Below are 24,352 nucleotides of genomic sequence, written 5' to 3' on the forward strand. Positions count from 1 at the left end.
ATCCAAGCCCTTTTACATTTGACTTAATTCGTTAATAACTACGGATGACTTAACACTGAAGACTTGATTAAATATCAAGGGAAGTCGTCCTGTGTTTGCTCCGAGTGTTTGTTTCAACGGGAGCAATTTGTCACAAAGGACGCGTATTGTGTGCTGAGTACACAAACTCGGCATACGCACATTATATGCCTTGTGTACACAGAGGGGCTATTTAGGGATAATAAGCTGGATCAATAAGATTAAAAACCGGTTAAGAGCGGGTTGGATTTGTATCCCATATACCCCTATAGCAAAGTAAAATAAACGACCGAATGCTCGACATGCCGATGCCCAATAGATGACACCCTGCTGTCATCTCTGTTTCTAAAGACATACAACTATTGGGAGGGTTTACCTTACTCCCGAAATCCTAATAGTATTAATAAGTCTAAATTTTGAACATGATACTACCGTGAGACTCACTCATATTAAATATAATGACCCGGATAAATCACGTCTTAAATCGAGTCACAGCAATCAGTGCGCGTGTTGTAGCAGCCGCTGAGTCGCGTTGCTCCGAAGACTAAGGGCTACGGATTAGCCCGAAACATGTCGAGCTAAACTCGATTTAAGACGTGAGTTATCCGGGTCATTATATTTAAGTCTAAATTTGGCAAGATTATGTACTAGTAGTAGTACCTTTTTTAAGATTGGTTTTTGGAATCATTTTGTATTTTTTATTTCAATTCCAAATTTTTTGTTACTTTTACGGTCATCCCGTAAAACCTATATCGAAAATACAAACTGAAATATAGATGCACAGAAGAACCAGAAAAATAAGACCAGCGATGGGAATCGAACCCAGGTCCTCGGCATTCCGTGCCGTGTGCTATACCGCTACACCACCGCTAGACCAGGAGTTTCAGTTTGTATTTCGATGTACCTTTTATTTTTTATTCGACTGGATGGCATACGAGCAAGTGGGTCTTCTGATAGTAAGAGATCACCACCGCCCATAAACATCTGCAACACCAGGGATATTGCAGACGCGTTGCCAACCTAGAGGCCTAAGATGGGATACCTCACGTGCCAGTAATTTCACTGGCTGTCTTACTCTCCACGCCGAAACACAACAGTGCAAGCACTGGTGCTTCACGGCAGGATTAGCGAGCAAGATGGTGGTAGCATTCCGGGCGGACCTTGCATAAGGTCCTACCACCTGCCCCTATCTACTCCCCCCTACCTACCTATACCTATACAATACCTAATGTATCTATGTACTCGTATATATCCTTTCATATCGGCAAAAAATTTTTTTACTGTGATACGTTCCACAAATGCATACTTATTTCAGTTCTCATGCTCTAAAAGGAGCTCAAATAAATGTAAAGCTATTAGATTTATATCTTGTATTTAATCTAAAGTACCTAAAATACGCGCAGTTTGGTGTAATTTATTTTTATTATTTACTAGCGTTTACCCGCGGTTTCGCACGCGTAAATCATTGAATACAGCAGTTGAATTGAAATTCCGGGATTTTATTCAATTCTCGTGGGAATTCCCTAAAATTACATCGTGGTTTTCATTCACGTTAAATTAAAACACTCATGCCAAATTCCATGACTCTAAACCCAGCGGTTGTTATTTCGAGATTTTATCTCTATTCCGTGGGAATATCGGGATAAAAAGTAGCCTGTGGATTATTCCAGATGTCCAGATTATTCCAGACATACCAAATTTCATGACTCTAAGCCCAGCGGTTATTAAGTTCGAGGTTTTATCCCTATCCCGTGGGAACATCGATAAGTATAAAAAGAATCTTATGTGTTATTCCAGACGTCCAGCTACCTACATACCAATTTCATAAATCTAAGCTCAGCGGTTGTTATTTCAACATTTTATCCCTATTCCGTGGGAACATCGGGATAAAAAGTATCCTATGTTTTAATCCAGGTTATAAACTAACTTTTCGCCATATTTCATCCAAATCCGTCCAGCCGTTTCAGCGTGAAGAAGTAACAAACATACTCACTCACAAACTTTCACATTTATAATATTAGGACTGTGTTTACCCGGAGCTTCGCACACGTAAATCATTAGATCCAGTAGCTGAATTGAAATTGCGGGATTTTAAAAATTCCAGTGGGAATTCCCGTAAATTAAATCGTGGTCTTCATTTTTTTTTGAATTTACTTTACATTATAAAAACAATCATGTAAATTGCATGACTCTGAGCCCAGAGGTCATTGTTTCGAGATTTTATTCTTATCCCGTGGGAATATTGGAATAAAAAGTAGCCTATGTTTTATTCCAGATGTCCAGCTATCTACATACAAAATTCCATCCAGTAACAAACATACTCACTCACTCACAAACTATCACATTTATAATATTAGTAGGATAGGATTTGTTGTAGCGGCAAAAAGAAATACACATTCATATAGTTTTCAAGAGTATAACTTACAATAATATTTTTTAGATTAGACCCCTGTTATAGACAGGCCGGCAGCGTTGAGGGGTTAATAAAGTTCCATCTGTTAAATAAAGAAGATAAAAAGTAAGTAGAGTTAACCTAAGGCGTTCTTTACTGGCAAAACGGCATTAACTTAACTGCGCTCTTAAATGTATTTTCTCGGAAGAAAGTTTCAATTAGTTTGAATAGCTTTTTAATAATCCTAGAAGCAAAATAGAGGAGTAGATACGACGACAACTGTCTCCAGTTGTTAATTGCCTTCAAAGAAGGAGGAGGTATTATGTTCGACTGTACCTATGTATTTTTTAATAGTTACGATAATGGAGTAGGTACGTTTTAGCGATTTAAAGTAATGTGCATGATAAAAAACTGGCTAAGAGGTTGTACTCCGGACCGAAGCTACCGTTCAGTACGTACACACACACACACCCACACAAACATCACGCCTGTATTCCCAAATGGGGTAGGCAGAGCACACGAAACGTTACCGTTTCGGAGCCACTTTTAGCAATAGGTTTTCGGTTTGACAAAAACGGTACAATAGTGACAGGTTGCTAGCCTGTCGCCTACGCGGTATACCTACCTTAACCTATATAGCCTCAGTCGCCTCTTACGACATCCACGGAAGAAATGGAGAGGTGTAATGGTGATTTTCCACCGGCAAGGCGAGACGACGCGAGGCGAGTGGGGATGTCTAAAAAAAATTACCCATGGTTTTTTTATTTTTTTTGAGCCGCCGCAAACGGGAAAACCACCTTAATTCTAACCCGACACCACACGGGTAGTAGTAGTAGGTAGGTATCACAAAATAACGTTAAGTGGCTGTATCTTAATGTTCTTCATCATCATCATGTCAGCCGAAAGACGTCCACTGCTGGACATAGGCCTCCCCCAAGGCTCTTCACTCAGACCGGTCTTCTGCTTTCCGCATCCACCGCGATCCCGCGATCTTAACCAGGTCGTCGCTCCATCTTGTTGGAGGCCTACCGATAGCTCGTCTCCCGGTATCTTAATCTTATATTATAAAAATACAGTGTTAGCTTAAAGTTGTGCTAAGCAAAATGTACGCGTTATGATGTAAGTTTTTAATCCCCGGGGTGTTATAAGTTTGACCGATATGACCGATGTGTCTGTCTGTCGTCTGTCTGTCTGTGACACAAAAAAAACCGCATTCGAATCGGTTCACCCGTAGAGCTACGGTGCCAAAGACAAACACAGACAAACATAGCGGTCAAACTTATAACACCCCGGAGTCATTGAATGCAAACGCATTTATTTTCGCCTTGACTGATTATTCCGAAACTGTTGGAAAGTTTTGGCATATGTCATGAAAAGCAACAGGGTGCCGTTGTTTGTTGCTCCACGGTTTTAGTTTGAGAATAAAAGAAAATTTTGTAAAGACGCGTCAAGACAGCGAAAAAAATCGAAGTTGTCGACTAACTTCGACACCTTAACAAAAAAAATATATTTAGAAATATTTTTTCTTCAAATTTAAAAATAGATCAAACAAAAAATATATTCTCAAATCGGCTACTATGTACCATCAGCCAAATAAGTGATCTATCCATTTTTAAACAAGTTCCTATCAAATGAATATGTCGGTAAAGTCGAATTTTCAAGTTGACAGACACGTATTGGCATTATTGTTTTGTGACATGCAAACGATTATCAGCTTTAGGGTGGTAGACAACATATTTGGCTGATAGTACATGATTCTACTACAGAACTTCTGAGCACAAATAACAGCGCAATTGAGAAATACGTCCGTGTTTGTTTAATTGGTGTAAATAAGTATTGAGCTAATAGCAAGCAGAGATCGTATCGTCTAAAGCAGCGTTTCCATCAGAGACGTGCGAGGATGTGCTAGGAGGAATATGTTTTTCATGAACCAATAGAAACGCTTCATTTACCTCGCCCCGCTCCGCTCATCTGTTTTCACCAGAGGTGTGCTGTGCGAGGATGTGTAAATGAAGCGTTTCTATTGGTTAATGAAAAACACATTCCCCGCAGCACATCCCCGTACATCTCAGGTGGAAACGTTGCTTAATGCGCTGTCGTCCGCTATCCTATTCGTCTTCTTTTTCTATCCTCACTCTACACCATGTGACAGAAAGAAGTGGTGAAAACGATAATGATTGCAAGTATGCTGGACAACAAGGCCTCAAGCCCTATTACGAAGTGCAAAATTCGAATTTCGTATCTTAGTTATTTGATAGGAGAGTGAGAGGGACGGTAAGATACGAACTTAGATTTTCGTAGTAGCCGCAGGACTTTCCTCAAACGGACCTCACGATACCAACGCCATCTAGACATTATTTCGCCTGCCAAGTAACGCTTTTTAGGGTTCCGTAGTCAACTAGGAACCCTTATAGTTTCACGATGTCTGTCCGTCTGTCTGTCTGTCCGCGGGTAAGCTCAGAGACCGTTAGTACTAGAAACCTGTAATTTGACAAGAATATACATATCAGTCACGCCGACAAAGTGGTACAATAATAAATAGTTAATAAAAAAATTTTAGGGTACCTCCCATAGACGTAAGGTGGGGGGTGATTTTTTTTCTCGACTAACCCTATATTGTGGGGTATCGTTGGGTAGGTATTTTAAAACCGCTGAGGGTTGCTCAGACAATTTTTCTATTCAGTGATCTGTTTCGAAATATTCAACTTTAAAGTGCAAATTTTCATTGAAATCTTGCCCCCTCTAAAATCTAAACTGTTGGGTGGAAAAATTTGAAAAATTCAGAATGGTAGTAAATATATCAAATTTACAAGGAAAATAATAGCGGCTAAGATTGCTTGAGAATTATTAGTAGTTTAAGAGTAAATAGCAGCCTAAGGTATAAAATATACCTAAACTTGGAAGATTCAGTACACAATACGAGAACCTTAGAAGAATATTATTTGATTTTTTCGTAATGGCTACGGAACCCTATCCTGGGCGTGTACTGGGCTACTAACGAAAATCGAAGTTCGTATCGTACCGTCTCTCTCACTTTCGTATTAAATAATATAAGCGTCGGCGGGATGTTCGATACGAACTTCGATTTTCGTAGTAGCCCTACTGGTCCGTTCGCGCGCGATTCGAACGAGATTATAGAGGGCCCCGCAGCGAATCCACGCAAGACGAACGTTAAGCCGGGAGCGTAGCGTGAATGCTTTACGCTCACACCTAGCACTCGGGTCCCAGCTAAGCTAGAGTAACAGATGTCCATGAACTAGAGATGGAAAAAACTAATTGAAAGAAAAGATTGATATGTATCATTTACTCACTGAGATATATATCGATCATTTAGCTCACTATAATAATATCAGGCCAAAAGTACAAAATTAGAACTTCGTATATTGCCGTCCCGTTGATGCTTATGGTATTTAATAAGAGAGTGAGAGGGACGGTACGATACGAATCTCGATTTTCGTATTTCGTAGTAGCCCCTCAGTAGCTCGCAGAAGGAAACGTAACATTATAGCCTTATTGTTAATTCGTTTTCTCAAATCACTTTCATGCTAATAACTTGTTTTTTTCCTTCAATGATATAATATGATTGATAATAAATGACAAAACGTTAGATAATGAAATCTACTTAATATCAGATTTTTTTCAGCCATCATCGTATTATCTAAGGTAAAATACGAGTCTGTGCAAGTGATAAATTTGGATATATTTGGATTTGAACTGATATAAAGAGTGATACAGTTCAGCGAACTGATATAGCTCTTTTGTGTAAGTACATATATCCTTCGTGAGCTACCCATCTCTACATGAACTAAACAATCATTTTGCTCACCCTCACGATACCTACCTACGTCTATGCACAAAATGTGTACATGCAGCTCCTGTGCCTCTATATTTATAGGAACACACACATTGCAAAAAGCAGGGGGGCTGCTCCGGAATTCGAAAATCGAAGTTCGTATCGCACTGTCCCTCTCACTCTCGTATTAAATAACATAAGCGTCAGCGAGACGGCAAGATATTAATTTCGATTTTCGGATTTCATAGTAGCCCTGCCACCACACTACGCTGATGCGTTTTGAACTCAACCAGAGTTTATCCATAACAAAATCTTCATCTAAGACCACGGCAATCAGAGGGGCTACTCTGAAATTCGAAAATCGAAGTTCGTGTTGTGCCGTCCCTCTCACTCTCGTATTAAATAATATAAGCGTCAGCGAGACGGTACAGAGCCAGGTGACAACAGCCAGAACCAAAAAGTTTTTTTATTTTTTTTATTTGGGTTTTAATAAAATAAGGCAATTTTAATAAATTGTTATTATTTATTATATAAATAACAATGCATAAAAAAAGATAAATAATGAATATTTGACTGTTGCTGTTTATTTTCGAAGTACGTAGTTCATATTTTACTTTCGAGTTAACTGTTAACACGCGCATGCAGCTCAAGTGGATATAACCATCTCGGGAAAATGAGGCTTTTTATGCACTTTGTAAGTTCTAGATTCAAAAATTCAAATTCAAATAATTTATTTGTCCAACATACTTAGGCAAATACTATTTTTTAACCTACCTATTTGTAACGACACAGTAATTTACTATAACATTTAATAAATGTATTAATAATAATTTATTATTACAATAATATTATGAAATCAGTGAAGACATTTACCGATAACAATAGTTTCACCAAGTTGCTCAACGTGCTATGGAAAGGGCTATGCTCGGAGTTTCTCTGAAAGATAGAATTCGTAACGAAGTGATCCGACAGAGAACCAAAGTTATCGACATAGCCCACCGCATTAGCACGCTGAAGTGGCAATGGGCCGGCCATATAACCCGAAGAACCGATAACCGTTGGGGTAGACGAGTTCTTGAGTGGAGACCACGGATCGGCAAACGTAGCGTAGGACGTCCTCAGACTCGGTGGAGCGATGATCTTCGCAGGGCGGCTGGCAAGAGTTGGATGGGAGTAGCCGAGGATCGTGCTCAGTGGCGTGCCATGGGAGAGGCCTATGTCCAGCAGTGGACGAACATAGGCTGATGATGATGATGATGATGAATAGTTTCACCTATACAAGGTGTCTTCCAACAACAACAAGGTGTAGGTAGGTATGTAGGTACACAAGTTTCAGGTTCTGGAATATTCTGGAATAGTTTTAAGACAACTTGAATAGATGAAACTACTGTTTTGCACAATGTCTACGAGCAACGAAGCTTAAATTTAAAGTAAGATCCACGTAGCTTTCGCAAAGCTGCCACTGACTCTAAAATATTGTGTTTCGGCTCCGGAGTCCCGCGTCAGAGTGTCTTTAACAGTTACTCGTATCCAGGAAATGCTCCAGTCAAGGCAGAATTACCTTTGTGCCACTTTGAAATATGAAACAACTGCTGCTTCCGTTTTTGAGTTTGAGAAACATTTACGTGCTCTTTAAGAGTAAAGATTCAGAATTATTTTAAAAAAGTACCACGGGACAATTTGCAGGAAAGAGGGACTAGGAAGCTCCTGCTGGGCACTCTCAGACTTATAGGGCTTTGTTTTAGTTCCCTCGCGGGCCCAGCGCGGATTGGGAACATCAAATACATCTTTGAATTGAATTGAGTGGTTGGGATTAACCCAGTGGTTGACGCAGATTTTACTTAAATTGTAAAGAACGTTAATTTATAGCTGATTCATGTTTTGTTCTTCAATAAACAATATTTTTATGTTTGTGCCAAACTTAATATAAATTTCAAAGCGTAGGTAGCTTTCAACTTCTTATTTGTTACACAACAAATCCCAACAAAATATAACGTTGATCCGTACCTATTACTTCGAATAAGTTTGATACAAAACTCGAAAGGTCAATCTTAATATAATATAATCAGAATAAATGTTTATCTTTAGTACCTAAATATGAGTTATGTACAAATATCAGGACCGATATCTGTTTCTTTTCTTGGATCTTATAACATTTCTTTTGTAAACGTAAAAAGTTAGCAACGAATACCTATCTTATGTATTAATCACACCTATGCTGTTATATTTCAACTAAACTCCAATTCAATAGAATCTGACAATCCAGTAGACACTTCCAGCTTACTAATTAAACACCGGGCTGCCTAAGGCTTTGTGATGTGACTATTATTCTTTTTTGATTCCTTTAGATGATAATTGCAACAACAGGGACATATATAATCAAGTGTGCCCACGATAGGGTGTCTTAAATGTGTAGAAAATTGACAGATTCTATTGAATTGTACTTTACTTTTATTTCTTAAAACCAATTGATTATTACAATACAATACAATACAATTACTCTTTATTGTAAACACCACAAATATTAGCGATACAGAAAATAGGTACCATCAGCCAAATATGTCGTCTATATGTGTATCTATAGGTGTTGAACGCATTGGCTATCGAATAAATTATTGGAGTAAGCACATTAACTTATATAGTTCTATCAGACCACATTTTTAATTTTAATTAAACTTTTATGGAATAATCAAGAAAAACTAACAAAAATGTAACGTTGCCAGATCAGCAGGTATAAACTCGTAAAGCAAGTATTAAAGTATTGAGCACTGATGAATGCTTTCTTCCAGTGAACGACACCACCATGGACGCCGAGGCGGGGGCCTCTCATATCCCCTTCTTGGAGACGGGCAACGGCGACGCGAAGATGCTCAAGCGCATGGAAACTGTCCCGGACATCAAGCGGGACGCGTCCGGCATCACCACGCAGTATATCGCTGCTGGCATCGGTAACTGCTTAATGATATCATTTATAATAACCAACTTCATCCTAGCCTATACACGTCCCACTGCTGGGCACAGGCCTCCTCTCAGAACAAGAGGGCTTGGGCCATAGTTCCCACGCGGGCCCAGTGCGGATTGGGAACTTCGCACGCACCATTGAAGAGATTTGCTTGAGAGGCGATAGGTCGAACCACTAGGCCATAATAATTATAATAACCAACTTAGATCTCACTAATCAAATCTCACTTCTCCTAATCATTATCATCATCATCATCATCATCATCATCATCATCATCATCATCTCAGCCGTAGGACGTCCCGGTTAGACATAGGCCTCCCCCTCAGACCTCCAGTTGCTTCGGTTGGCAGCGGCCTGCATCCACCGTGAACCCGCGGCTTTAACCAGGTCATCCGTCCATCTTGTTGGTGGACGTCCTACGCTGCGCTTGCCGATCCGCGGCCTCCACTCCAGGACTTTTCGGCCCCAACGGCCATCCGCTCTCCGTGCTATATGGCCCGCCCATTGCCACTTCAACGAGCTAATTCGCTTGGCTATGTCGGTGACCCTTGTTCTTCTACGTATCTCCTCATTTCTGATGTGAATGTTACTTATATTAAATATATTGACCCGGATAACTCACGTCTTAAATTGAGTTTAGCTCGACATGTTTCGGGCTAATCCGTAGCCCTTCCTCTTAGGAGCAACGCGACTCGGCGGCTGCTGCAACAGGCGCACTGCGCGCCGCCGCTCTGCTCGCGTGACTACCCGACGAAACTGACACCGGCGCACAACTACCCGCGTTTTCATCGTGATTTTCATTATAACTGTCACAGTGTAAGATGTTCTTTAGACTTTGTAACTGTCAAATGTAAGTTATCCGGGTCAATATATTTAATACTAGCTTTTGCCTGCGGCTTCGCCCGCGTAGTATTCGGTTATCGCGCGTTGTTCCCTCGGGAACTGTGCATTTTTTCGGGATAAAAAGTAGCCTATGTCACTCTTTGGCCCATAAACTATCTCTATGCCAAAAATCACGTCGATCCGTCACTGCGTATCAGACGGAGACGAAGACGAAGACGGACAAACATACATACAAACACACACACTTTCGCATTTGTAATATTAAGTATCGATGAGTGAGTCTCACGGTAGTTTCATGTTCAGACTGTTACTTGTTCACTATGTGGTGTTCAATAAAGGTATATTAACTGTGTGGTTTCTTTCAGTAAACCTTGGCGCGTTCGCCGCTGGTGTTAGCGTGGCGTGGTCGTCATCGGCGCTGCCACTCCTCATAGCTGGGCAGCCAGAGGTAACCAAAGAATTTCGAAAATACAAACTGAGACATGGATGCACAGAAAAACCAGAAAAAGAGACCAGCACTGGGAATCGAACCCAGGCCCTCAGCAATCCGTGCTGCGTGCTATAACCCCTACACCACTGCTGGACAGGAATCTAGTCACGAATTTTTCCTATGCATACATATCTCAGGTTACTTATGTCTACTGTGCTACTTAAGCAGCAGCACTAGCGACTTCTATGTTTCGTCGACAGACGTCACATTCTTTCCGATATGGTTTCACGGGATACCCGTAAAAGTAACAAATTTTTGGAGTTGAAATAAAAAGTACAAAAAGACTCCAAAAAAACAATCGTAACCAAAGAATTACAGGAATAAACCAGACCCAGCCGGTAAAGCATTACATTGCGTAACGATCTAACGATCGTAGCACATAGGTATTACGAAGTGCCAAATTATCTTGCCGTCCTTCTGACGCTAATATTATTTAATACCAGAGTGAGAGGGATGGTACGATATGAACTTCGATTTTCGAATTTCGAAGAAGCTTCCCGGTTTCGGTTTAGTTTATTTAGATTCTTGATATGCAACAAACTTGCTTCGGCAACCCCCATGTAGAAAACTTGTACTAACCGGTCTGACACGTATACTTTGCTGCCTGACAGGTGTCATTGGCAGTAATGGTTGCTAACCTAAAGCGACGAAAAAAGTTGAAGTTAAATTATTAAGAAACAATAAAATAACCCTGGAACCGGCTTTAGTTATGATGGTAACTCAATAGTGATATCCTTAAACATAATAATTTCTCTTCTTTTTGGATCCAGCGGCACATCCAGATGTCACTTGGGAGTAGGGTTGCCATTTGTTTTTAAGACAATTTTAAGAAAAGTAACATAACTTTTTTTAAGTAGTTCTAAAGATAATATTACTTAAACTCCCGTGAGACATTTAACAAAAGAAAAAAAAACTACAGAATCACGATTATAAGGCAGGAACGGTTCGACTAGTTTCGATATTTTAGTCTAGTTCAAAGGGGTGAAAAATAAGCACAATTTGAACGCTGTAGTCGTGTAAAAACTTATAAGGAGGTTGGTGAATTTCCATTAATTTCTACACCGACGAAATCACGGGTAACCTTCATTGCAGCGTCTGTAATAAATATTTTTATTATGTCCATTGATGTTTAACACCTGCATGCTTCATTAACACTAGCGCTGCCGCAATTGAAATAAATTCATAATTACTTAGGTCGGGTTCCGCGACCAGGATCCGTAATAAGCCGGGGTGCCATAAATAATGTTTTCATTAGCGGCCGCCGATAAATTATCAAGCGGGTACATTCCTGTCTGCGCGCGGGCAACACTGACCAGCGGTTATTGGACGGGAAAAACGCTTGGAATACTTTTGTCCACAGATTAAATTATACATTGTGTTTGGTATCCATCTGGATGGATATATATATTATAGGAGAGAGATGGGGTCACATGCAACGTGGTCAAGCATAAAAAAATCACTTGCCCCTTTATTTTTATTTTTCAAATACTCCGCTTTCATGATTTAATAAAAATAAAAAAATCTCTTGCATTTTTCCGGGATAAAAAGTAGCCTATGACACTCGAGCCCATAAACTATCTCTATGTCAAAAATCACGTTGATCAGTCGCTCCGTTTCGACGTGAAAGACGGACAAACATAAAAACACACACACTTTCGTATTTATAATACTAAGTATGGATGACGCTAGCTTTTGCCAGAGACTAGACCTGCGGATAATTAAATTATATGGTCAAGCTCCTTCCAATTAAGTTTAAGAAAAGCAAGATTGCCAAATTTTAAGTCGCTAGCTCCAGTGGTTTATATAAGCTGTGCATTGTCTGTCAGTCAGTGCGTCAGTTTTTACTTCACTCTCTTATAAGTACCATCAGTCAAATAAGTGGTCTATCAATTTTTAAACAAATTCCTATCAAATGAGTATCCCTCTTATTTATAAACGACAATCAAACCTATTTTAGTTAAAATGCCGCTAAAATTCGTTTGTCCTTATCTGTCACTTCGGCATTTGTATTTGTTAGAAAGGGACAAAGCATTTGTTAACATAGGCAGTTTTATGAATAAGGGGGTATGTCGCTAAAGTCGAACTTTCAAGTTGACGGACACGTCAATTGAAATTATTGTTCTTTGACATGCAAACGATTATCAACTTTAGGGTGGTAGACCACATATTTGGCTGATGGACCTTTATAAGTAGATGACGAGTGTTACAAAACAGTGAATACAATTTCATCTATGTGAAGAATATGATAAACTATTCACACTCTTATTTACCTGGCCTTTCACTTTATTCGGCGGTAGTGGTACATTTAATATTTTCCGATAACACATACTACCTATGGCGCTATATCATGTGCATATTGTATTCGGCTATGTAAATTTGTAAATTAAAGTCATTGAGGGATAGGATTTATAGGAATTAAGAGAAGCGATCTGTGCGCCATATACTTCCACCGGGTTCTAATTTAAATAATTACGAGTATTCAAATCAACTAGGAATTTATGTTCTTGAACGAATGTGATAAATTAATTTAGGGAAACCGTTTAATTGATGTTTTTGAGCGTTGAAGGTCGATTTTTGAAATCAAATCTGAAAAAATTTGTGAGAAATTGAACTGAATGTGTAAGAGAAGTAGAGAGCTAGAAAATTTTAAGACCTAGTGGCCAAAAAGTTTAAAGCAGTGTGGCTACACAGCTCAGCAGCGCTCGGCTGAGCTGACCACATGTTTCTCAATTACTCAAGACCCGATTTAGATAAAATTTGGTATAGAATAGTTTGAGTCACGGGGATATAGGATAATTTTTATCATGAGAAATTGCATAGGGAGCACGGGATAGCGATAAACTCATTTTTCGCAGACGGAGCCGCGGGTAAAAGCTACTACAGGAGTAGGAAATAAGTACAGACGTCAGGACAGACCAGAGACAATGATGGTAACCCGTATTATTTTTACTAAATTGAACATTTTCAAAAACTGTCGGTCTGTACTTCCCCCAAACTAGCTTCCTTGGTATTCACGAGGCAAACCTTGGTCGGAGTTGATGAATTTTAAGCGCCACCTAGGTACTTAATTATTATAAGAAAGTTTCTATTAACTTCTTTTACTTGTTCGTGGGAACAGGAAAGGTTGTGAAAGAAATCATTTCTTGGTTGGGCCAATCAACTATTTTACCGACTTAGGGCGTCTCCCGCGTTACCAAAATTGTCTCTGGCGTTACCAAAAAATCGTACTCCCAACAAGATATTTCACGGTTTAATAGTTTGAACTTGCGTAGGATGGCATGTATTCATGTACACCATCTATTAAATTACAGAAAAAAACATGTTTACTTACAAAAAACTGCAATTGTTTGAAAAATGTCGCGGACAGATTAGTGTCGGTAAAAAAGTTGATTCGCGCAGTTATGAGAAAGAACCTCTCCGTCATGTTTTGTGGGTAATGTTTTTCGTGTGTTGATTTGATTCCATCCATTAGCTCGTATCATAATGCTGCGTTTCTACCAGAGACGTGCGAGGATGTATTGCAAGGAATGTATTTTCCATAAACCAATAAATAAATAAATATCATGGGACACTTGACACCAATTGACCTAGTCCCAAACTAAGCAAAGCTTGTACAATGGATACTAGGCAATGGATAAACATAATATAAAATATAGATAAATACATATTTAAATACATATTAAACACCAAAGCCCAAATAGCCTACAAATATCTGCCCCGGCCGGGAATCGAACCCGGGACCTCAAGCTTTGTAGTCAGGTTCGCTAACCACTTGGCCATCCGGTCGTCTAATAATAATAATAGAAACGCTTCATTTACCTGTCCTCGCATAGCACCGCTCTGGTGGAAACAGCCGAATAAATATTTTCTTTCTTTCAGCAAACAGAAACTTTCGCATTTATAATATTGTAAATACTATTTAGTAGGATTTTGGGTGTCAAAGTTCAACTCAACCATCCTACTTTACGGCACAGATAGCGTATCTTTCGGCACTTCTTCATGTAAATGTACCCGAAACCCGCAGAATATTTCTAGGCCGTTTAAACTGTCCGAACTAACTTGGCCGAACTTTGCCGAACTTTGCCGAAGCGACATCGCCCGCATGCGGTGACATGCTGAATTATGATATCGCTACTTTATAACCACTTTGTTCCTTACAGCTAGTGCAAGCGTTATGCAACTTTATGGTGATAGTTTTAAGAGTTTTGAATTGGCTTGTTTAAGGTTGCAGGGGACAGAAATGCGCACTGCAGTTTGACGCTTATGCGGCTCAAGTGCTCCGTAGAAACTTTTGTAGTTTGATTTAGTAGGTTTTTGTTTACGTTTATTGGAATACTAGTTTTGCCCGTGACTTTGCCCGTGCAGAAATAAATGAGAATTGCACCCGTACTCCTTTTATCTGAAACTACTGCGCCTACATTCCATCCTATATTTTCACCCAAGGGGCCAAGATAACTTTTCACTTCTCATGCTCTTACGAGGCGGGCGTAAATTGAGTACTTTAGTCCCTAGGGATTGAAAATAATTATTTTTTTAATTATTTCGAGTGACTTAGATAAACTCAAACAGCCAGTACTTGCTTAGTTTTTGGCATAAAATAAGATGGTGTGTGGACCATTTTCACGACGAAAATGTTACGTTCTTAGTCTACGTGGTCTTAGTTCTATGCTTTTTTATTATTTATCCAGTTTGTGTATGGACCATTTTGTTATATCTGTGTCTGGTTGGAAAAAAATATACCGCAAAAACTTTGAAATTCTTGTAGAGCGTAAATCATAAACGATTAAATTAAATTGATTTTTCTCGCAATCGAAGTGAAAAATAGAGTTTTCACCTCGAAACTAAAAGTCAAAAGCCCTCGGATAAATAGACACCCTCGCTAAAGCTCGGGTGGCTAACCACCTCGGGTATATATTGGCGTATTTTAGTCCCTCGATAAAAAATATACTATTACCTTCCTTATGGTTAGCTATTTATTTATCTTCCATTTAGAATGATCCTAAGCGAGAAATAAGTACACACTCTTGAACAAAACAAGAATTTTCCAAATCGATCATTCGGAGTTCTAAGGCACCCAACAAACATAAAAGTATGTAAGTTATACTAAGTTATACTAATATTGCAAACTTACTCTTGTTTTGAAAATGAAAAAAAAAACTTGTCCCTTTAAGGGAATAAGGGAGCCTTTGTACATCTCTTTCCATTGTTAACTGTTATTTTCATGTGTTTCATGCACAATAAAGAGATAAATAATACAATACAATAATGCTGAGCTAAAGCAATTTTAATAAAGAGTGTGATATGTAAAAATAAATCCACTGCAGTCCGTTGCAACGTTCAGGTTTTAAGGTTTTAATTTATAGCGCCTCATATTTGAAAACTGCAATGCCATTAACAAAATTGAGTTTGGTATTACAATGTTGCCAGTAAAAATGTGTGAAAATATTACAATGTTTAAACTATAAACATGGTAATATTTTACATACAAAGCACGACGCGGGGTTTCTTTAGTTTATGATTGAACATTTTATGTATTTATTTAGTGTACGGTTATCTAGTGTTTGCATTTTTTTCTACCGCTTTCCGTGAAAGAAAAAATATTTTTGGGCATAAACGGGTACAGCCGTACATTTAGAAAATGTTCCCTCTACGCCACAGGTGCATACAAACTCAAAGAATATCTTAATATCTTTAAATTATTTATACAGCGTGTATTGTTGATACTACCTCAAACTGTTACCAGACGAAGATGGGCCAATCAACTATTTTACCGACACTTGGGCTTCTCCTGCGTTACCAAATTGTATCTGGCGTTACCAAGAAATCGTACTTCCAACAAGATATTTCACAGTTTAATAGGTTGAACTTACGTAGGATGGCATGTATTCATGTACACCATCTATTAAATTATAGAAAAAACATGTTTACTTACAAAATCTGCAATTGTTTGAAAATGTCGCGACAGATTAGTGTCGGTAAAAAGTTGATTGGCCAGATTTAAGTGCTGTGAACCGATATCAAAACAAATTGTTAATTTAGAATTAACTACCAGAGTGTAATTAATTTTTGAAATATTTTGGAGCAGCAATGTAATGCGTACAATAATTTGATACGAGAGAGAAGCGTTCTGTGACAGCTGTCACGTCAACAAGTACGACGTTTAGAATAAAAACAAAGTAGTATTGCGTAGTGATACATTGCGTGCTATTTAATTTTGTAAGGAAAATAATAAGTCTAAAATTTTTAATAAAACATAATAAAATGTGATTATTAGGGCCTTCATTAACTGCCCTTAAAGTTTGAGGTAGTATCAAAAATACACGCTGTATAGTTAATTCATTTTGAAATTTACTATGTGTGGACTTCTCTTGTCTGGCCTGTGGACGAACATGCCGCTCTCGCATCGGTCTAGTCAGCCACCAAAGACGTTGTGCTCATGCAACACGCCAAAATTCGTCTGGAACAGACGCATAGGCCTCACGATGATGGGCTTTCTGGGACGAATAATCGATCTAGTTTGGTCCAATCTCTGGGAAAACGCGTGTTTTGGAATCGTAATGGATTTTTATTACAATGAGATCGATAATTTCAATAGCACCGTCATCAGCGTGGTGGTCCAGCGTTACAGAGGTGGATCTGTAACTGGAGGTCTACAAATTAAATGTAGGTCGGACGGACGTGACTAAGTTCATTTTGTTTTATTTATGTATTTATTTATTTTGTATTACTATTTTGATCTGTGATGGTGATTTTTCACCGGTGAGGCGAGACGAGACGAGAATTGAAATTTGTATGCATTCTCGCGCGCCCGCCGCGAGCCGCCGCGGGCCGCCGCGGGCGCTGCCATACAAATTTCAATTCTCGTCTCGTCTCGCCTCGCCGGTGGAAAATCACCTTGACTGGGACTGGGACCGGCAAAGTGAGAGATCTGTCCGTAATGTCTAACACGCTGACATTTGCGATCGTATACGCCATCTCTTTCTACCCTCGTCTTATACCGTGTGACGGAAAGAAGTGGAAAAGATTGGGATTTCAAGTGTGTTAAATAATAAGGCCTCTGATTTTAACTAATATTTTTTTAATTTGATGTCACATTTTAACTTTTTTTCCAGGTCGACAATTTGGCAAGGGTGGGTGCAACTGATGTAGTGGTCCAGACCAATGGAACCCATTCAAGACTGAGCGTACGTAAAATAATTTATCTTGCCTTGTGACATGTGACAGCCTGTTGCCTAGGTGGCCTTGTGGTTTGACCTATGGCCTCTCGAGCAGAATCGTGGGTTCAAATCCGGGCTCACATCTTTGAGTTTTTTGATATTATGCGTAACGAGTGTATCTTTTGATTGCAATGACTTAGAAGTTTAATCGTTTCACTGCTTCAGGAGGTAGTAGACCTGAGTATTTGATATTAATTTCAGTTTGATACGTCTACGCATTCTTGAGAAAAATGTTCTTGATAGACGGATAGACAGACAGACGGAGAGATGGACAAAAAAGTTTTTTTTCTTTTGTGGTGGATATAATTTTAAAAATAACTTCTGAATGGTTCTTGTTACTTAACAACTATTTGTGGTATAAGTACAATAAAGAGTCATTGTATGTAGTTTGTTACCTAGTACATTCAAAAGTTTTTTTTATTATTGTTTTTGTATGTACTTGTACTTTACAAATCACGTTAAAGTACGCTTATAAAAATACTTCACTTATCTAAACAAAACCCTCAAACTCGGACTTATTCATTCACAAAAACAGTACTCGTATTTGCCTTTCTCCATAAAAACCTTTCGTATTACCAACTTCGGTGCACCAAACTTCTATAATGAAGATGGATTCCGAAGCCGCATAAAAAGTTAGCGGAAGGTAATTACTGGACATGAGATAGTTCGCAACTCGGTAATTGATTGTTTACGCTGGTAAAGTGTAGAACAGCAGCTGCATTATATATATATCTTATATGTATATTTAAATTGTGTTTCGACTGTTGTGAGGTTTCCCTTGGATTCTATTTGTAGCATTCGAACATGGCGGATGTAGACAATATCTAATTTTGCTATTTCTGTTTCTTTGGCTAGTTGAAGTATAATTTTGATAGTGTTTTATGCGGCGATTAACCTTAACAGTGAACAGTGATCACAAAATTCTATATTGCTCTCGTGTCTGAATTTTTTTAATGCGCAAGTTGTCTCCACGTGGTTTATGTAATTTTACTATCAAGTTGCAAAAATGCTTTAATAGCATTATTTCGTACGGCCTTATTTTATGGGGATCTGCTGCAGACATTGAGTCAATTTTTATCTTATAAAAGAGAGCAATTAGAGCAATTTATAATTAGAAGACGCGTGAATCTTTAAGATATTTTTTTAAGGAAACAGGTATCCTAATCCTGCCATCGCTTTATGTTTTTGAAATAATCATGTATGTTAGGAAGAACGTATGTGATTTTCCCACTAACGTCGATAAGCCAAAGGCAACCAGAAACACAGGGAAGCTTAAAGTTCCATCTTACAGACTGGCTAAAACCATAAAGTCGTTTCTGGGAAATTGCATAGCTAGCTACCAAATGTGACCACAAGGTGGGATTAAAGAGAGATTTCCTTTCGAACATGGCCGTAATCTTTTAGGATGGCTAATATTCATACAGAGAGAAACCAATCGAAAATATTTGAAAGATCGTAAGTATCTTGTGAAAATAGAAGTAGGTACTGTACATTGCACTCTACTCTGTAGTATATTCACTGTACTACGAGTATACATTATATGCTAAGAGCTCCAGTTTTGAAAGCGTGTTTTTGTCAGGAGTACGAATAATGCCATTATTTTAAAGTAAATCTTGGGTTTTCTCACCAGATTACTGAATACGAAGCGTCCTGGGTGGCCTCCCTCCTCTGCCTGGGGGCCTTATTCGGCTCCGTGCCTGCTGGGCTCATTTCGGAGTACTTCGGTCGTAAGAAGACGCTGTTATACCTAGCACTGCCCCTGGTCGTGTCTTGGATCCTCGTCGCTTCCAGGTAAAGTTGAAAGATCTGAAGAAGAAAAAAGTCGTTAGAATAGACTGAGTGCTGGAGTCAAGCGTAACGTTTCTTGTAAGGTCTTCAACACACGAGCAGTCTCAATGATGTTGTAAGTAATCTATCAACACCAGATAAATTGTGTGCTCGTGTGTCGGCTTGAATATAAAAAAGTTCATCAATGCGTTGGGCCCGAAAGTAGGAATCCTGTAAAGAGACTCATTTTTTTTGAGGTGGTAAAGGATATGTATTGTAAAAATTTTACGGGATAATGGGATCCAGAACCGAATCTGATACCCGCGTGTAGTTATGTCCGAAATTACGCTTGAAATCTTTTCTTGAGGGTTTTGGTGTAGAAAAACAGGATGAGGAAACCTGTTGAGATGATGTGCATAGTTCCTAGTCCGCACTGAGCGCACAAGGAATCGGCAGCCCAAGGTATTTGTATCTAAAATCCTTGCCTGTGTATGCCTGAAATGATAGCAATTTATTGCTAAAGCACTTTAATAGTATCCAATGGCGTTGTGAGAAAAGTATGAACTGTAGGTATTTATTTACTTGACAGTCAAAGACTTCGGTCTGGTTTGGTTGCTTTACATTTGGCAAGTTTTTTAGAATCTCTAGAGGGGGGAGGGGGGCCAGCTACCCCTCACTACTTCTCCCTGGCGACGCCCATGAGTATATCTTGTGTCAAGTTCTCAATCCTCACTGGACTCTACAAATAAGTATAGCCCAAGCCCTATTTTGAGAGGAAACTTATGTCGAGTTAGGGGATACAGGCTTGATTAATTCAAAACTAATTTTCTTTTTTCTAGTCCAAACGTGTACGGCCTGTATGTGGGGCGGTTTGTCGCTGGCGTGGCTGTGGGCGCCTTCAGCGTGGCCATCCCGCCCTATGTCGCCGACATCGCGGAGAAGCAGCTCTGGCCTACGCTTGCCAACTTCTACCACGTCCACTTCGCTGGAGGCGTGCTGTTTGGTTACATCATTGGTGAGTAGAGCTATGGAGCAGGCCTGATGGTCCTTTGAAGCGAAGGTGGATGGACCAGTTGGTTTAGATTGTGGGAAGATATTGGGTGCGGGTGGCACAAATGATCTTAATATCGTCTTGGATTTGGGGTAGAGGACGTGTTTGACGGATCATCATCCCAGCCTATAACGTCCCACTGCTAGGCACAGGCCTCCTCTCATAACAAGAGGGCTTGGGCCATAGTTCCCACGCGGGCCCAGTGCGGATTGGGAACTTCACATGCACCATTGAATTGCTTCGCAGGTTTGTGCAGGTTTCCTCACGATGTTTGACGGATGTGGTGATGATAATGAGCAGAAGAATAGGTATAACCTCTTTACTCTTTTCTCTTGACGACCGGATGGCTAAGAGAACCTGTTTACGAAGCTTGAGGTCCCGGGTTCGATTCCCGGCCGGGGCAGATATTTGTTTGTTCTCGGGTCTTGGATGTTTAATATGTATTTAAGTATGTATTTATCTACATAAGTATGTTTATCCGTTGCCTAGTATCCATAGTACAAGCTGTGCTTAGTTTGGGACTAGGTCAATTGGTGTCAAGTGTCCCATGGTATTTATTTATATTATTTATTTATTGTACAAAAATAGGGTTCACGGAAGTTTTAGAAATGTGAGAGAAATTCATACCAACACAAACTTAATCGAGATGACATCAAAGTATATTTTATTATTTACAGGTATGGTTCAAAGTACATCATGGCTCTCTGTCCTTTGCGCCAGCATACCAGTTGCCTTCTTCGTAGCCTTCATTTTCTTGCCCGAGTCTCCAGCCTACTACATGTCCCAAGGAAAGACTAGTGAAGCCACATCAGCCCTCCGTTACTTCCGAGGCATCGATAACGACGTCGACGCAGAACTCAAGGTCATGAAGGAACATATCAGGAACTACGCCAGAAATAAAGTAACCTTCAAACAACTCTTCCTGACTAGGTCAACAGCGAAAGCTCTAGTGGTCTCCTATGGTCTTATGATATTCCAACAGATGAGCGGTATATATCCGGTTCTATTCTATGCCGAGAAGATCTTTAAAATGTTTGCTATTTCACTAAATCCACCAGGAGCTGCAATCATTTTGGGTTTCTGCTTAGTGTCTTCAACCTATTTCTCAACTATGCTTCTCAGGTCTTTCAGAAGACGAGTTCTTCTCATGACTTCCTTCATTTCAATGGCACTTAGCTTAGGTTCTTTAGCTATTTACTACCATGTAAAGGCGGCTAATCTCCAGACCAGTTGGGTTCCTCTGTTTAATTTGTGTATTTACGTGACTGTGTACGCCATGGGAGTAGGTCCTATTCCTTGGTTGATGCTGAGAGAGATCTTTCCATCAAATGTAACGAGGCGAGCTTCAGCGATCACTGCTGGTTTCCATTGGTTTCTTGCTTTTGGTGCTACAAAGTTGTACCAGAATTTGGTAGATCTTGTTGGCCTGGGGTGGACTCTGTGGCACTTTGCAGTCACATGTATCGTGGCTACCATATTTATTTTTTTCTTTGTCCCTGAGACGAAAGGGAAGACTTATGAGGAAATACAGAAGGAATTTGATGGAATACATAAGAAGAAAATGCATATACATGTTATTGAAGTGGAAACTGTGTCTGACGCTTAAAAGATGCTTTAAGAACATGTAGTACCGGAGATTAGATAACTTCAATGAAAACCCTATAGAACAATTTTTTTTTATTTTTAGTGCATAAACCTTTCAGTACCTTTTTGCTCATCAGTATACAGTCAAGGAAGCGAAATCGCGTACCAGGATGGGAACTTTTCATAATCAAAGTCGCTATGATAGCTTCAGTGGATGTACCTATTGAATGCAAATAATGTGAATATTACATCAGTAGGTTGAAGGTTCCATTCAGTTTTTTTGACTGTACATTATTACAAAGAGAAGTGCGTATGAAAAAATCATTATAATTTCTGATAGTATGGGTGTTATCGCAATGGTTGTATGTTTTTAGTTTCACCTTGTACGTCCGTCTGTAAGTATCAAATGTCGTTTCAATCAAGATAACTTATGCACTTAGGGTATATTTTATGTATATATTTATCAATTTCTCAAAAATTGCTCAACAAGGTGTACGATAATTTATTTTGTAGTTAATGAAAGACACCAGTTCACTCATGTTTGAGTAGAACCAAAAATTTGACACGGTTATCAGAATATAATACCTAAAAGTAATGTTAATACGTTAGTTAATTGGTGTCTTTCTTTTATTACGTCGGAGTCATAATATATAGCTTTCTATTTAAAATTGAATTTGTCTCTTAAAGGATTATTTATGTAAGAATTAAGAGAGTTTTAGATTAAACCTTCCAGTCAAATTGTATGAATTTACTTTGGAAGCAGTTAAAATATTTGTTAAAGAGGTTTGGGTTAAGTGCTAAGCAAACTTAAATCAAACTGAAGATTATTTCGTTTTAAGAAATACACCAGAGATGAAAATGGAAAACATTATGAGTTAAATTAAAAGTTATAAAAAAGCTTGTGCTTGTGCTATGAAATTTGGAATGCATAAATAAATATTTATTGATTCGATTAATTTAGAGAATATATAGGCAAATGGTAAATTAATAAGTGATAAGGTATAATGCTAAAATAAAATGTATGTATGTATGTACTTACTTTTTTCGACGCTAGTAATATACACAATATGTGGTATAATCAATGTTTACATGTATATCGAGGGCATAAAATCGTTTTTTGCAAGGTTTAGGAATTTTAAATCCAAGAATGAATGAGATTCAAGTTATAATTAATTGTTTTAATTAGGTTATTTTTAAATTTTAGTAGGGGCGATCATGTAGATATACTTCTGTGTAAATATTTATTTTATTTTAATTATAATATTGAGTTGAAAGCAATGTGTTTTTCAGTACCTTTTGCATAAATCAAAGCTTTTGCAAGCCCGCACCAAAGCTCACGCGTGCGCTGTCGATCTAGCAAGAAGACCGTACACCATGCTAGCAGATGTTAGACTGAAGAGCAGATGTTAGAGTCTAACATCTGGTAGCATGGTGCACGGTTGTGTTGCTCTGAAGATGAGCTCTGGTTTGTTTGAAACGCGTCAGTGTAGTGTGTACACTACATGATGACGACTGGTTTCACATGCTAAAGGAAAAGCGCACGAGGCGTCTCGAGCAGGCCATCAACCCCCGACCACCTGGGGGGGAGTACACTTGTCGCGTGTCCGGCCGGGGATCTGTCCCGAATCGGCCTATTTAGTCACGAGCGCAAGACTACTTAAGTGTTGTCGTGATGCTACTTAGATCATCTGTAAAAGATGTCAAGGCCTATTATTATTATAAGGTCGCGGGTGAGCAAAGATATTATTTTTTCATCTCTCCTGTTTGGAAAGTTTAATTTTCATGGGTAGATAGCCGGGTAGAAAATTGCGTTTTCATCTCTAGGGTGGAAAGTTTTTTTTTTATTTTTACGATTCGGTTTATTACGTTCTATATAGGTCTCATTAAAAATATTTTACAGTTGGTCTATTTTTTTTCGCAATTACAGAAAATCAACATTTAAAATAATTCTTCCATTCTGCTGCCCGCCATAATGCCATGATAGTGTGACACTTTTTTTTCACGTTTCGGCATGGCCATCTAGATGCACGTCGTGACGTGACCAAGGAGCTTATATACAACACTGAAGATTGAACGCCGAACATCCATTTGAAATTTTAACTCTTATTTATTAATATGCTTCTTTTATAAAATGTGCGTGTAGTATTTTACTTTCCTCACAGTCGAAATGAAAAGTAGAATGTCTAACTCGGGTGAAATTACCCATTTCCCCTCGAACTATTGGCGCTCTCACTT

General features: G+C 38.9%; 1 protein-coding gene across 3 annotated transcripts in view; it reads left to right on the forward strand.

Moving 5' to 3' along the window:
* Window positions 1–23,404, forward strand: part of LOC141442272 (facilitated trehalose transporter Tret1-like) — a 64,741-nt gene extending 41,337 nt beyond the window's left edge. For all 3 annotated transcript variants that reach the window (XM_074107223.1, XM_074107222.1, XM_074107220.1), the window contains exons 2-7: window positions 8,993–9,151; window positions 10,374–10,456; window positions 17,611–17,682; window positions 19,346–19,506; window positions 20,322–20,497; window positions 21,211–23,404. In XM_074107223.1, coding sequence (XP_073963324.1) covers window positions 9,007–9,151; window positions 10,374–10,456; window positions 17,611–17,682; window positions 19,346–19,506; window positions 20,322–20,497; window positions 21,211–22,139 — 1,566 coding nt within the window. In that variant the 5' untranslated portion in view covers window positions 8,993–9,006 and the 3' untranslated portion in view covers window positions 22,140–23,404. The remainder of the gene's footprint in view (window positions 1–8,992; window positions 9,152–10,373; window positions 10,457–17,610; window positions 17,683–19,345; window positions 19,507–20,321; window positions 20,498–21,210) is intronic.
* The last annotated feature ends 948 nt before the right edge of the window (window positions 23,405–24,352 follow it).

The sequence above is a fragment of the Choristoneura fumiferana genome, chromosome 25 (genome assembly GCF_025370935.1).
Source record: "Choristoneura fumiferana chromosome 25, NRCan_CFum_1, whole genome shotgun sequence".
Lineage (NCBI taxonomy): Eukaryota > Metazoa > Arthropoda > Insecta > Lepidoptera > Tortricidae > Choristoneura > Choristoneura fumiferana.